At 40.4% G+C, this 14,815-nt stretch overlaps 2 protein-coding genes across 2 annotated transcripts; both read right to left on the bottom strand.

Moving 5' to 3' along the window:
• Positions 1 to 135: 135 nt before the first annotated feature.
• Positions 136 to 4,008, bottom strand: loxl5b (lysyl oxidase-like 5b). The gene is made up of 7 exons (XM_076293816.1): positions 2,945 to 4,008; positions 2,712 to 2,820; positions 2,308 to 2,445; positions 1,860 to 2,013; positions 1,402 to 1,497; positions 1,051 to 1,166; positions 136 to 955 (listed from the first exon to the last, which is right to left on the bottom strand). The coding sequence occupies exons 1-7, from the start codon at positions 3,837 to 3,839 to the stop codon at positions 949 to 951; spliced, it is 1,515 nt and encodes a 504-aa protein (XP_076149931.1). The 5' UTR covers positions 3,840 to 4,008; the 3' UTR covers positions 136 to 948.
• Positions 4,009 to 11,514: 7,506 nt separating this feature from the next.
• On the bottom strand, positions 11,515 to 14,530 carry nmrk2 (nicotinamide riboside kinase 2). The gene is made up of 8 exons (XM_076293813.1): positions 14,360 to 14,530; positions 14,160 to 14,250; positions 13,127 to 13,175; positions 12,750 to 12,918; positions 12,519 to 12,590; positions 12,217 to 12,323; positions 11,920 to 12,005; positions 11,515 to 11,821 (listed from the first exon to the last, which is right to left on the bottom strand). The coding sequence occupies exons 1-7, from the start codon at positions 14,383 to 14,385 to the stop codon at positions 11,923 to 11,925; spliced, it is 597 nt and encodes a 198-aa protein (XP_076149928.1). The 5' UTR covers positions 14,386 to 14,530; the 3' UTR covers positions 11,515 to 11,821; positions 11,920 to 11,922.
• Positions 14,531 to 14,815: the final 285 nt, after the last annotated feature.

The following is a 14,815-nucleotide window of genomic DNA, read 5'->3' as shown; positions in this document are numbered from 1 at the left end:
TGAACTTCACTGGACGGAACTCACTCTACCGAGCAGGCACCTCGTAGAGCACAGGAAAGCCACAGATATTGGAAACGTACAGTGCTACAAAAATCTGGGAATATGTACTGTAACAGAATCAGATGAGATTGTTGGTAACTATGTAAACCTCATATAGTGTTTATTGACTGCAAGCAAAACAAAAGAATATGGCAAAATACAACTTATCCAGTGAGAATCCAGAGCCTCGAAACATTACAGTACATCTTAAATTGAATTGAAAATGTAATTATTACATTAGTTTGTGTAATTATATGAGATAAGACTATGCTGTTATCCTTACATGTGACATTGGTAATGAATAGAATTTATTTTCTATGTTACTGTTTTTATTATCGCCAAGTGGTTTATAGGAAAATATTAAATTCACTTCATAATAATTAAGTTTTATACCAAATGCAACAATTGAGGCTGTCATTGTGTTTCATATCATACATAAATTAAAAATAATCCATTCAGTATTAAAAATACATAAGAGAAATAAATACATATTCAAGCAATTATGACGGGCAATTAACAAAAGACAAACAAGCTTATTTGCTAACACATTGCATTTGCACCCTCGTGTAAGGACATTTCCTTGTTATAAAAGCAAATTATATTCCATAATTTCATTTTTTTCCTTGGCAAGAAAATTACAGAATGTATGCTGCACTGCAGTAACCTATGGTGCAAACATTATTTATGGAAAACTTTTTGTTCGTTCATGGTCGTGTGTCAAGTTTAGGCTGAAAGCACTCCTATTAAAAACACTCATAAAAATGGTGGTGCCTCAAAATTGGCAGTTCCAAAGTCCTAATGGACAAATCAAAACAGGAGCTATAACAATATATATATATCTCACCAGCAAAGCCTCCAGGAACCATTTGTTCCTAGCAGCTGAGCTCAACTCTGTCTCCTCCAGATTGTCTAGCTCCTGTGAGGTGAACAGAAGTTAAATCAGTCATTGTCATGAGAAGACCACTGTTTTCTTATAGTCAGCATGTTCTGCAATGTCAGTAGTGGTCCTACCTGGTAATTCGGCAGTTTCGTGTCTGTACGTGAGAGCCGGAATATATAATATCACATCTCACCACGTTGTTGGAAAAATCTGACTCCTGCACTAGAAAATTGGGGTTGACTGTGACCTACAAACAAAGAATATATGTGTGAGATGTACTGTTGAGCTCACATGCTCAAGAAAAAGATGCTGGAAAAAGGCCCAGAACACATGTTCATCATTCTTTTAACAAATGCAGTGGCATTCCACTGGCATTCACAACCACACAAATACAAAAACTGATGGTCCTTCACACGAGTGGTCATTATCTGTACTGACATCTACGTCTCTGACTACTGACATAAAACAGATAGTTGTGTTACCTTGAGAACGTAGCTCCCCGGTGGAACGTCAGTAATATCAATCCACTGGCAGTCAATGTTAGCAGCGTACGTGTCGTAGCAACCAGGACTCAATCCCTGTGGCACACAGAACAAGGTGCCGGAGTCATTACACAGTTCTCAAGACAGCTCTGTTCCATTGCCCTGGAGCTAAAATGGTAGATCAAAGTGGCAACAACACCAGGAGGTCTTGATTCTCAACAGGCCCACAGGTAAAATGTTAATATTACAGTAACTGTGGCTTACATTGTTTTGGATAAAATGATCTGTTAAATGAAGACGGTTAATAGCTCCTTAAGTATCTTGCTTTGGGTCAAGGGTCAAGATCAACCATTTATTCAAATGTTTGAAACAGTAACTGCTGTACTGCTGTGTGTGTGTGTGTGTGTGTGTGTGCGCGCGCGTGTGCATGTGTGTGTGTTTCTGTGTTACCTTGTTACCTGTGTGTGTGTGGTGCAGGCATACCGCCGGCGGAAGCCAGAGTCACAGCCTGTATCCTCCAGACAGAAGCTGGCTTTGTGTCCCTCCGCCACTTTCCTGCCTAGTGCATCCAGGAGATCATAGTTACTGAATGCATCCATGCTATGATAGTGCCTAAGAAAAAAAAGGGGGTGAGGGTGGGAGAGAGAGAAATGTATTACTAACTTAATATTATGATTCATTATCATAATTAATACTCACTCTTATGTATTTGTAATAATAATAATAATAATAATAATAAAAAGAATAATAATAATAACTCCTTTCACATTTTAATATCAACTTGACTGCTTCCATTAATCTCAGTCCAATCCTATCCACACAGCATCTGTGTGAACTACCTCAGCGTTGGTTAAGTTGTCGTTTTAGGTAAGTGTGAAACCCACAGAGGAAGCTAGTATTACTCACTGATGGCAGCTGTGCCATTCCCACTGGTGTCTGGGCTTCACTGGAAGGAAATCTGCTGTTCCTCGGTTTCTCACTCGCTGTGGGAAGCGCAGCAGCACCCTGTAGTCTATGTCCCTCACACTTGGTCTATATGCCGACCTAGAAATGGGGCATCACCATCACCATCGTTATCATCACCTCCACCATAAACATCAAACAATCAAACTATTCCTTATATTAGCAAACTAACATTTACAAAGACAGACTTTTTTGGATTTTTCACGCGTAAAAACCAGCGAGTTTTGTTGGAAGAGGACAAGTTTATCGAGAATGGTCGGATGAGGTCAGAGAAAGAAAAAAAGCAAAATAGCTAATTACAGGCCCCTTTTAATGTTAAAGATGAAAGTGAAAGAAGACAATCTTACCGTGACAAACAGCTCTCTTCTGCAGCGCACCGGAGCGCATACATCTGCACACGCTGAATATATGTACCTGCCTGGATGGAGTACGGGTCAGGTACAAGGTCCGGAAGACCTAAGGATAGAACACAGTGACTTACCCTAGATTACACCAACCAAACCAACCATGTATTTCATTACGCATACAATATATATATAGTACAATATAGCTGGAAAAGGCCCGGAGTGTTCTATCGTACCATTGTGGAAATATCGGGTGCCGTATCCCGTCCCAGGCGGCGGACGGCGCGTTCTGGGTGATGTTCTGGAAGGATGCGCATTGTAAAAAATATTATTTCTATGGTTTTTCAGAGGGTTCCGGGGATCATCATTGACCATGTCCTCGGTGATAGCCGTCTCGTCGACTGGCAATTCCTCCCTGTTTGCGTTCGGCCCTTGGAATCTCTGGGGGGTCGATTCTGGGTTTGAGAAAGAGTTTGGATCCTCCAATGCAACAGGAACGGATTCTGCGTGCAGGAATGCAGTTTCTTGATTATCGACAGCGCCTGAATGAGATGTCCCTCTCGCACTGTTATCTTCGACGGCGGGGTTACCTCCACGCCTGGGCACACCGCTACCTGAAAAGTCAGGCAGTATCCCATGGGTGCTGAAATTTGTCCTGTACGTGTACTCTGGTACATAACGGCGCGCCCCTGGAGGACCCGTGAGCGCTTGTCTTTGAGATGGCACCGTTTGAATTCTGGCTCCAGGCACACGGCTGTTTGCTGCAAGCATATTTTGCCTACTCTCCCTCCCTGGAACATTAGCCCCTGGGCTTGATAAATAGTTCGCTTGTTCTCTGGTTTGTCGCCCAGCACTTGTTGCTCCTGACCCGGCTCTTTGTGTTCTTCCAGAGGAAGAGAGTCGGCTGGCATCGTTTCGGGAACTCAGGAACACCCTGGACTGCGCCCTTGCCTGCACAGGTGGCTGATACTCGGAACCAGTGCTAAACAAACTATATACCTGTCCATTGTTTTGCCACTGGATCCTTTGCCTCCACTGACCCGATCTATCCCGTGATTGCTGCTGCTGTGCAATGATAACTTGAACTAAGCCGTACAGGACGTACGCAAGCAGCGTTACGAATTTTGACATTTTGGAGAGAGCTGATAAAAATATTTAATATTCTTAATTAGACTATATTACGATCATTCTGTAGGTCATATCCTTTTGTCAGAGAGAGATTGCGACGTACTCAAACAGTCTGCTTCCTTGCGTAGCCCGCATAACCTTCTGTAACTCTGACAACGTGAAAGGAGGCAGACTGGTTCCGTGCGTAAATTTATCAAACTGAGCCAGTTTACTTACGCATGCACAGAGCAAGGCTTAACTCATTGGTTATTTCAGCCTTACACAAAACGTAAAACTGTCTATACAAACTTGTGTAACAGAAACTGTGAACATTTCAACAACATTATATGATATTTGTGAGGTTTCCTGAATGAATAGTTGAATAATTCAACTCAACCGTAGGCTACATGAGTAAAATGACTACATGAGTTAAATCTACCCAGAACACTATGATAGGGATGTTGTTCAAGGCATGAACGTGGTACGAATTAAATCTTGAAATAGGCTACTGGTGAATTTCTTAATAGGTGCTTACAGACAGATGTTTTTATGTAACACGCCATTCTATCGCACAGGAACTAAACCAGACCTACAGCTATGAGTAAACTCCTAGCTCTGGAATATGCATGTGACACCCTTTTTAAATTCTTATATGGTTCCATGAGGGGAGATAATCTGATGCTCTGGTGATATATCAAAGGTATGTAAAGCATGCATGGTTTGTCAAAGTTAGTCAACAAATATTACACTCTGGGTTACTCTTGACTGGGAAACCATTTAGTGCAGTCATATTTGAGTGACTAGCAATGCTTAGCACACAACCCTAAATCATTTGTGTCATTCTGTGCCATCAGACTGGCATTGTGCTGTATCAGCAGCTTTGGCTATTGAGCTTTACTTACAGTTTTTTTCAACTGCTGCTTACACACTAAATCTTTTCTTGTCACACAATTTTCTAAACATGTTTTCTAAACATCATAACCCCACACCAAATCTGCAAAACCATACACTAATTCTCAGTGTTTGACTCAGTTTTCAATTGACTAAAACACATTTTGCAAAACACCACACACAATTTTCTACCTAACACACAAAAATCTAACAGGAAGTAACTTGATTTCGTTCTTCAAACACAATCCTTCAAAATGCCACACTAAATCACCAGTGCTTCACTCTTTCTCCTCACATCTGTAAACACTCTTTACTTTACTGAACACCATCCAATCATTGCCTTAGTATAGGTCTATGAATAGATGTATGGACCCTTTCAATCTGCTCCTAGAGGATTTACGGTTGAAATATTCAGAACCAATGCAGATACTTTGAAAATTACAGTAATCGGACTTTAGCTTACAGTAATGTTCTACAAAAAATTGTAAAATTTGTCTTTTTACTTTATTTTTGTTTGTCCCTATATTACAGTACCATTAGCTCAATACATTTTTCTGTGCCTCCAGAAATGCCTTAGGAACGCTTACTGTAGAATTGTTTGTTTCTGCAGTTGAAAGGGTCTATAGGCCTATGAATACATACTGTACACGACCCCCCCCCCCCCCCCCCCCCACACACACACACACACACACAAACACACACACACACACACTTGTCTTTGGGGGAAAAAATCAGTGTTTTCAAAACTCCATGTACATCTGGTGGTCACTGTATTCTTCTTTGCTTTTTTTCTTGCTGTATAATACTGTATTCGCAACAAATTATTTGGGAAAAATCACTATTTTTGGTTTCAATATTGCTTGCATTTTTACTGTGTATTTCACTTCTCTTTGTTGATATCGTAACTTTCACTCTTGTATGGAAATACATATAGAAAGCCTAAGACAGAAGAGCTTTAGGTTTTGAGCAACAGTGTGTACATGATGTATCCAAAATGTCATATTATGACAAAAGTGTTTGCAATGTGAGGCAAATGTTTGATTTAAAGATGTGTTTATGACATTTTGAATGTTGTGTGTCATTTTGCTGGAGATTTGAGGCATTTTGCATTTTGTGTGAGCAATTGTTGGTTTTGTGTGTGGAGTTTTGAAAAATAGACACAGAGTTTTGAAAATGTGTGTAAACAGTTGTAAAAAACTGTAATAGCCAGAGGATGTCTTTACGGATGTTTATTTAGATTTGATTAAATCCACTGAAACACAGCAAATATGGGCTAGCTGTATACCATGGAGCAAGATATCTCTTCAGAATACAAGAATGTGACGCACTGCAGGAAATTAGCAAAGAAGAAACATTCAGCAGACTTCCTTATATTTATTAAATGGCTTGTGTTTTCATGATGGAAACAAAAACGGCTTTCTTCCTCCAGCTTTTCGACTGCCTGTAAGACTTCCAAGAGTTTACTACATAATTAGTCCAGGTTTTCTGAAGAGGATTTCAGTGAACTGCAACTGTTTGTTCAGCTCAATGGAACTGAGGCTTCCTCAGTCTGCTGAGATGTTGGAATAGGCTAACCGTCAAAACAAGAACTTTCTCAAACTGATCTGGACTGATCTGAACTGAAGCACACTGATGTTATCCGAGAAGCACATCTCAGCCTGTTTCTCAGGGAGAACTGGAAGAGACTGGAAGAGAGGAGTATCCTGGAGAGAGACAGAGAGAGAGAGAGAGTCTCAGTTTCAGACGTCTGACACATCACCTTGTGCAAGCAGACAGAGCACAACATGTTGCCTTGATTATTGAAGTGGGTTGTGGGAGATACTCTTCCAACGGGATACTGCTATTGTCTATGTCAACATTTTTCTCTCATTCATCAGACTAACTTTACATCATGTGGTGGGCTAACATGAGCAGTGGTGTAGCAGACAAAGGAGCTGGATGACAGGGGGACCTGTCCTCAGGTGGATTTCTGTGGCCTTCCAGCCCACGTTTCTGGTTTGTCTGAAAACCGGTCGAAAGCCACCAGAGCCTGGGTGCTCTCACCCTGACCCGCGAGGGGACGCTGCGAGCCAAACCTCAAGGAAGGAGAGGTTTGCTTGTGCTGGCGAAAGACTTGCCTTAAACCCAGAGGACTGATATACTCAGACTGTGCCAGGTAATCCAGTAGGGGGGACTGTTCCCTCACTGTTGAAAAATGCCTTTGGAGTGAGAGAGGTTTCCTTCATCCTGATCGCCAGACATAGTTTGAAAAGAGTCTGTTTCCTGTCCTAACACACTTTGCATGGCTTTGAAGAGGTGGTTACTGAACCTTAGCGAAGTTTAATAGGTCAGCATTTATTTGCTTCAGTGCAGCCACATACAGTTTAATTTGTAGGTGCCATAAGCAAATACAGTTTATAACACCTCTTCAGTAAAAAGTGTTGAGCACGTGCATGTATGCTCGTGTGTGTATGCTCGGGGTCTCTGTCAAAATGTCACCTCACCTCACCCTTGGCGATAGCCTAGTTAGCCAATCAAACCTGGCCATTTCACCTTCAAAACAAAGCAAATATGAGTCATTAATTATTTTTGGACATGGACACTGAAACACTGATGTTGGTCCTGTCTGTGTCACTGTATAAAGACCCATTATGTACCTCATGATTATCAAGGTCAGCCAGAAGATGGCACTATCCTGCCATTCTGCTTTTAGGGACTTTTCAATGAGTTGATTTAATTATGGGTAGTAAAATGGTGTCAATCAATAAAACAAAAGTAATGACAGATGAATGTATACGATGGGCATTTTCAAATCTCTGCAATACAAAGCTCAATTTAGAAAGGAGTTTTTGCCTACTATATATGTCACATTGGTGTGGTCATAATTTTCTAAGGAAATTGCTACATGGGAATAAAATTCTCTCTCAGTTCACTTAGTCTAAATGAGTTAGCTCTCTATAATTTAATAAGCACCTTAGTGATTCACAGGTGGCTGGGGTGTATCCTCTGGGTAGCTGAGTCAAGACCTGGACAGACATTTGAGAATGTTAACAACTTACAGTGTGTTTAGGGGGGGGGGGCATTCCCTGCTCAGTGAGACTTTCAGCCTTTTGCCCCCTCAATGATCCTTTTCTCCTCACACAAGTACAAAAAAAACCCTCAATGTCTCACTCTCTGTGCCCATCTTGCCACATGATTTACATCACAACCACTCTAATTTGAAATCTCGATCTGTCGTTGTCCCTACCACACACACACACACACACTTGATTTAACACTACTGTTTCATTAGATTAGATTAGATTTAACTTAGTACAGAATTATCACCCAATAAATCAATGTGCTGGCAGATATTAAGCCAATTTCTTTCTTAGTTTCTTGTCTTAATACAGAAGCTTATACATTCTTTGCATTCCCAAGACATCAGCAAGAAACTCTGACGTGGATCAAATGTTGTGCCACAGGACACAGGACACCTGACAGCAAGCTCGGGTCAGCACTCAAAAGTCCACCCCGTCAAGTCTGAGAAATGATGCGACGGACATGCAAGCCAAATAGGGCAAGAGCACACTCACTACCAGCGGCTATTATTATCCAGGAACCCGAGTCTCTCTGAGATTAGCAGCAGTCACGCCCCCCTCCACAAGTCTCTATAAGAGCGACGCAGCCTTGTGACATGTTTGGCACAAGACACTACCCCCTGAGTTGGATGCTAAGATACAAAGTTTAGTCGAGTAAGTATGAATGTTGCATTGAGTATTTACTTGTGTGTCTGAAGTGTACATCAGTAAAAACACAACCAAAGGTCTGAATGCTTTATGTCGGTTATTTGGAAGATTGCTTGAAATAAAATCACATTTGCTTGACACTCCTGGCTGTTTCGAAAAAAAAGAGGTTGTTTCGATGAATAAAATCTTCCCCTTGTTTTGCTCCCTCCATCGAACTAATGTTTCTACCGCTCTGAATATTCATTTCATAAATCTAGGTATCCCCGGATGCTCTGATCTTTGCATCTTGTGTGATAAAACGAAGACGGTCTTTATTGGTTTTACTACAAGAAACCACAAACGGAATATACCTACCTCTCTCTTGTTACTACCGAAGCCAAGTAGAGAAACTTTACCCTACAAAGGAATACCCAAGCTTATGATATATCCTGAGGTCTGAAGGTCACCTTACTACCACATTACTACTGATCATGGGGGAACAATATGCCAGGTGAGAAATGAACACTATGTTAAAATGGACACAATATGTTTTCAAATCATCACACCCTTTGAAAGTCTTCAAGAAAGGACTGTACGGACATGTAACTCTCCAGCAGGTGAAAAAGGACAAATGATTAATAGCCTGTTAGATCCTTAGGGGGCATTTCAGACCAGTTGAGTCTTGTACTTGTGTGATTTTTGTAATGCCATGAGACAATGAACCTGCTGTAATTTACCATGTGTTACATAAAGTGACTGAATGAACATTGGAGTAAAATATACACCATTTGTCATGACTGTCAGTTGGCCTATCCACGACAGTCTCTTTCCCCCCCCAATTTTTGGTCAAATGTAGTGTTATTGAAGAAAAAAACAAATCTATTTTTCACTAACACAAAAAATGGTTACCCTATTTTTTGTGTAGTTACCATTTACTCTGTGGTGACCTTGTACTTGTACTTTCTGACATTCAGCAGTTACATTTCAACCACAGATTTGAAGTTAATTTAGTAGATAGTCCGGTTTTATGATTGCCTTGCTGATATCAGAAGCACACGTGACGACTTCCCTCGTGCAACCAAGATTATAAGAATGTGACCTACTTAAAGCGCATTTAATGAGTGCCTGACTCGTGGCTTGAAACTGTCACCCTTGCATTAGAGACTTTTTCAAGTGTTCTATCACACTCTTAAAGTAAAGTAAATCTATTTATACAACATCAGATGGTATATCAACATTGTTGGTAGAAAACTGTCACTGGGTTGTTGACGTCCATAAATGGGCAAAATTCTCTTGGGAAAAGTTGCGAAAGTGCATTGATTGGAAATAGAGCTTCTGAGTCTTGCTATTTTGCCAGAGTGACACCTGTTAAGCACAACACAAATGCAACATATGAAATATGTGGCAAAAGTAAGGATTAACATAATGATTTAAAACTCTGTTTATATTAGTAATTTTATGCCATTCCCTTTTGAGCACGTTCTTCCATAACTCTAGTGTTAATGGAAAGCCCCCAGTACTCCAGCTGTCATCCAACAAAATGGGCTCGAAACATTTACAGCTGTCAGTTGTCAGCTAGGCAGTATACTGCCTGGCTGTGAAACGATATGAGTTATGAGTGACATTGACAAGCCCTATGTATGATGTTCCCTGTGTAGGAGAACTCAGTGGGGCAAGCACTACCGTTTATTGATACACAGCACAGCTATTAAATAAATTGCTCTGTTAAATGACCCTGACAGAGGTGACCAGAATTCCTTTCAAGTGCAGTGATTTACTGAGATAATTTGGTTGAATCACTGTCCACTTAAAACTGACCATCAGACATGGAAAGATGTTGATCTTTACTCATCATGTATTGATACATTTTTCTATATGTTGCTTAATTTATTTGATAGTGATTTGAACACTGCCTAAATGTATTGTAGATTTGTGGCACTGCAGTCTATAGGTTGGACAGTGAGCTACAGTCTATATTGACTCCCATGAGTGTTTCCTCTATTTTTAAAAAAATGCACATGGTCAGTCGGTGCCTCCCCAATCGAGGCTTCCTTTTTGACCAAACATGGATGAAATGTATTTGCATATGGAAACTTTTCCACTGCCATGCAAACATGAGGTGGCACATGCCAAGCAGTCTCTCACCTTTCCCCCTGGCATGGCTCTCGTAAGGTGGCAATTGGCCTTTGAGTCCATGGTGAGACTGGGCACTGGTCAGGACACGTCAAGATCAGAAACATCCCGTTCTATTTAAAGCGCCCACTTTACCCTCCTGACACCGTAGGCATCTGGCCTATGTATAATCCACCCGCATGCCTGCCAACACCCAGCAGCCTCGCACAGCATGCCAAGAGTGGGCATTCAGGGCTTCCCAACAATGTATCACAAGATACTGCCATGGCGACCATTACTTTTTGAATGTCTGACCATACGGTGAGAAGTTGGCTTTTCACATTTACGCACCTCGTGCCTTGATGTCTTACTGGAGAGCTTCTGAGACTCTTGACATGACGACACAAACTTTGTCAGCATCAGTATTAAGTAAATAAATAAATAAATCAGTAACAGCATTATATAACCATGGGGATCAGTTTGATATAACCATGTTTATAAGGAAGCATTCATGGCCGAATGTAGGTTCATTTGACTTTTAGGAGATTGTTGAATGAAGAAATAAAGCCAACAAAGCCATCTTTTCAAAAGAAGTTGATAAAAAGCTAATGACTCAATGTTTCCATCTGTGTGGGCATCACTTGTCTTTCAGGTCAAATAAATGAGAGTTTTACCCTCTAATCACTGCTGTTGTCATTCATTGTATGAAATACAATAAATTGCAAATCAGTACGTTCCATCATAGTGCAACATATTTAATTAATTCTCAGAAGCAATGAAGTGGGTTGTTTGAATTATGATGCCTCTATTTTTGACTAATCCTCTTATTCACTCTTACTTTCATAACAGTGTTGTTTATATTTTGTTATGTTATTTGTTTGTGATCCAAGGCTTCTCTTATTCACCCATGTTCTGAATTTTATTTTTGAAGATGATGAAACCTTAAATCATGGAACTGTATGTTTTGTAATCATGTTGAGGTTGAAATAAAAACCAAACACAAGTGCAAATCGATTCAAACGTCTCTTTGGGTGGGGACAACAATCCTCCAAGCAAAGGTTTACGTTTATATGAAAACAAAAAAGTCAGCCTTCATGCCAGCTCCAGTACAGCGGCAGAGGTACTGTAAGTCAGTTAAAAAAAGTTCACAATACGTAACAATACAAAATCCCTAGCTTCTGTCTTTAGTTATAGTGAATAAGTTATCTTTCATTGTAGTATATACAAGGAGGTTCAATTAGATTTAGAAGTTATGTTTTGTTAACTGAAGTATGATATTTACAATTCTATACACAACATTTTTGGCCCATGGTCCCACTGTAAACAAGAAGAAAGACAACAAGAACTTAGTTCTTATCAGGTATCAAAATGGAAAAATGTAAGTGTTAAAGTTATGTGAAGGTGTAGTATTTTACCTATTAGCTATTCAACAAGGTGTTCTGAATGTTTCCAAACACCTGGCTGTAGATCTCATCTTTCGATTTCAAGCCATCCAGATATACTAGAGGAAAAAAAAGAATGTTGTTGCTATTGTTATTATTATTATTATTATTATTATTATTATTATTATTATTGTTGTTGTTGTTGTTGTTGTTGTTGTTGTTGTTGTTGTTGTTACTACTACTACTACTACTGCTGCTGTTGCTGCTTCTACTTCATCTTTATATCTTGATATGGCATTTATTAGGTGGACAACTTAAGCTAAGCCTTACCAATAGCATTGCAGTTGTTGTCCATCTCCTTCCTGTGTTTCAAGTACATGGGCCAAACATGGCCATCAAACAGGCCAGGTGGGTCAGGGACTGTGTACGTCCTTGAGCTGCAGTAACAGAGATAGGATGTGTTTGTAAACATACAAACAGAATGTCACACTGCACACTTGCTACCCATGGACAGATCTGGCTCAGGTTTGGTGCAGACGTGTACCAGGTAAGAGCAGGGTCAGGCAGCGTGGAAATGTACTGTATGGCACGTCTGCAGATGAGACCACTGTACAGTCGAGTTCCAAACTCACCTTCTTCTCCTCTTGCACTCCTCGTACGGAATGGAAATGTAGTAGCACTTGTCGTAGATCTCAGCCAAGGGCCTGCGAGAGAAAGAGAGCAGAATTACACAGTTACTGTCATGATACACAAAAAGCAAATAAAAAGCCTCATGTGTGTGACACATGTTAGAAAGAAGAGATCACGTGTGTGACGCCATGTGGGCCATGTGGGAGTCTGCTCAGGGGTTCATGTAGACCTACTTGTAGTTGTAGATTAGGAACCCCTCGACGAGGAGAATGTGCGTGTCCCTCTCCGGGTCCTCAGATAAAGGTGACACTGTCACACCGTGGGAGCGGGCAAATTTCACCGGATTCTCCAGCCAGCCTTTCACCGTGTTAACCATTGCCTCCATATCCAAGGCTTCGATGACTGCAAAGAATAGAGAGACAGAGAGCACAAAGCCTTGTTTTACACACACGAAACACTAAGGCGTGGAATAAACATCTTTGTTTATTTGGTTTTGTGTGTTTTTTTTTTTGCTATGTTAGTTAAGAATAGAGCATTAACAGTGTTACATTTAACAGAAAAATACTGTACATTACTGTTCTTTTTTCTCTACAGCGAAATCCGATCTTACCATCCCATTGCCTAAAGCCGTCTTCCCCGACCTCTATTTGATCTTGGGGCTGAAATAACAGTGACCAATAAAACATTGCTGCATTGTGTATCAGACAGTGCTGATCACACCTGGACATGGATAACCAAGCACTACCATACACCTGGCAAGACCATTGGCTCAAAAGTAGCCAAGGTCTCCTTAACTGCAGGTTTACTGGTTTCTTGATTGGGTTGTTGTCATCAGTGGTGTCATAGTTGACATTATCAACAAAAGGTGACTGCATTTAGCTCTTCAGGGTATGTAATGGGCGGTGAAAGCGCAGAATGGGTGGTGGTAGCATAGTGGTTAAAGAGCTGGGCTAGCATTCAGTAGCATGTGTTGTGGGTTCAATTGTGCCCTTGAGCAAGGCACTTAACCCCAAGTTGCTTCAGGGACAATGGCCCTTGTAATGTAACTGACATGTGTAAGTCGCTTTGGATAAAAGCGTCTGCTAAATGAATACATGTAAATGTAAATTTAATTGAGGCATGGCTGACACCAAATTCCATGGGAACATTTCACTGAGAAGATTGAATATAGAAAGTTTCTATTTAAACTTGAAGCTCAATACAGAGTCAATAATGGATGCATCTGTTCTTGAGACTTAGACGCATCCATTATTGAGTATGAACTTTTGTCCGAAATATGGACTTTTGTAAAGTTTATGTTTACGTTTGTGTTTGGCTGTCCAGGAATTAATCAGCATATTGTTTTAGTTATAGCATGCCAAATACTGAAGAAAATGAATGGAGACCTTCACATGTCTCAAAGCTGTTGTTAAGTATGGACAAGTAGGCTATCTTAATGAAGTGCCCTTACAAATACTTGACTTTTAAATCAATTACCCTCAAATAATTGACTTTTTAACAAATTAAGCAATGAATAAGAGCCTATGTGAAGGTCTAAAACATAAATGCTTTAAAATAACTGTCACATTAATTAGAAAACATTGAACTTCATCCTCTAATTAATATAACTTTACACGGGAACATTACAGAAGAACAGTGTGTACCTTGAAGAAGTCGTCTTGGTGTATTACACAGCAATTAGGCAATGTTTTCAGCAGTACATTCGTCAACGTGGTTTTGCCTCCGTTGGTCACGCTAGAATATTAAAAATAGTCAAACAGTCAGACAGTCATCTAAAAAAGGAAACAAATTACAACTGTGTTATATGAAATACCTGTAAAGTAGTCGATCGTAGGCTACTTACCCGCCAATACCAATGATGTATTTCATTTTGAAGTTTTGATTTGTCTTGGTCTATAAAATGCGGATAAAGCCGATGGGGCCTTAGAGAGCCTTACACAAGCTAACACTTCAGAAGGCTTAGGAATGCTTTGCTCCTGTCTTTCTGTTCCTCCAGAATCTCCCTCTCCTTACTATTTCATTGATAGAATAGAGTTCCCTCTTCAATATATAGCCCACTGGTCCTTGCGTCACGGAGAATTACCGGTCCACGTACTCAGGGCTCCAATGGGTCGGTTGCATGCCAGCCTATCAGAAATTCGAGCCTACTACTGTAGTCCAATCAACGATGACAAAGTCTGTGCTGAATTTGCATGAAGCCCACGTCCAACTTTGCACCTGTTACTTCTCGTCCTTCGTCAAATGCAGGTGGGTACTAGAATGCCAATCATACCCGCTTTAATATTATGGTTGAGGTTAT

The sequence above is a fragment of the Alosa pseudoharengus genome, unplaced genomic scaffold (genome assembly GCF_046254945.1).
Source record: "Alosa pseudoharengus isolate Yale_2024_CS ecotype anadromous, Long Island Sound unplaced genomic scaffold, YU_APseudo_1.1 YU_APseudo_1.1_scf_2, whole genome shotgun sequence".
Lineage (NCBI taxonomy): Eukaryota > Metazoa > Chordata > Actinopteri > Clupeiformes > Clupeidae > Alosa > Alosa pseudoharengus.
The sequence above is the reverse complement of the archived record's forward strand: the minus strand, read 5'-3'. Positions and strand labels throughout refer to the sequence as shown.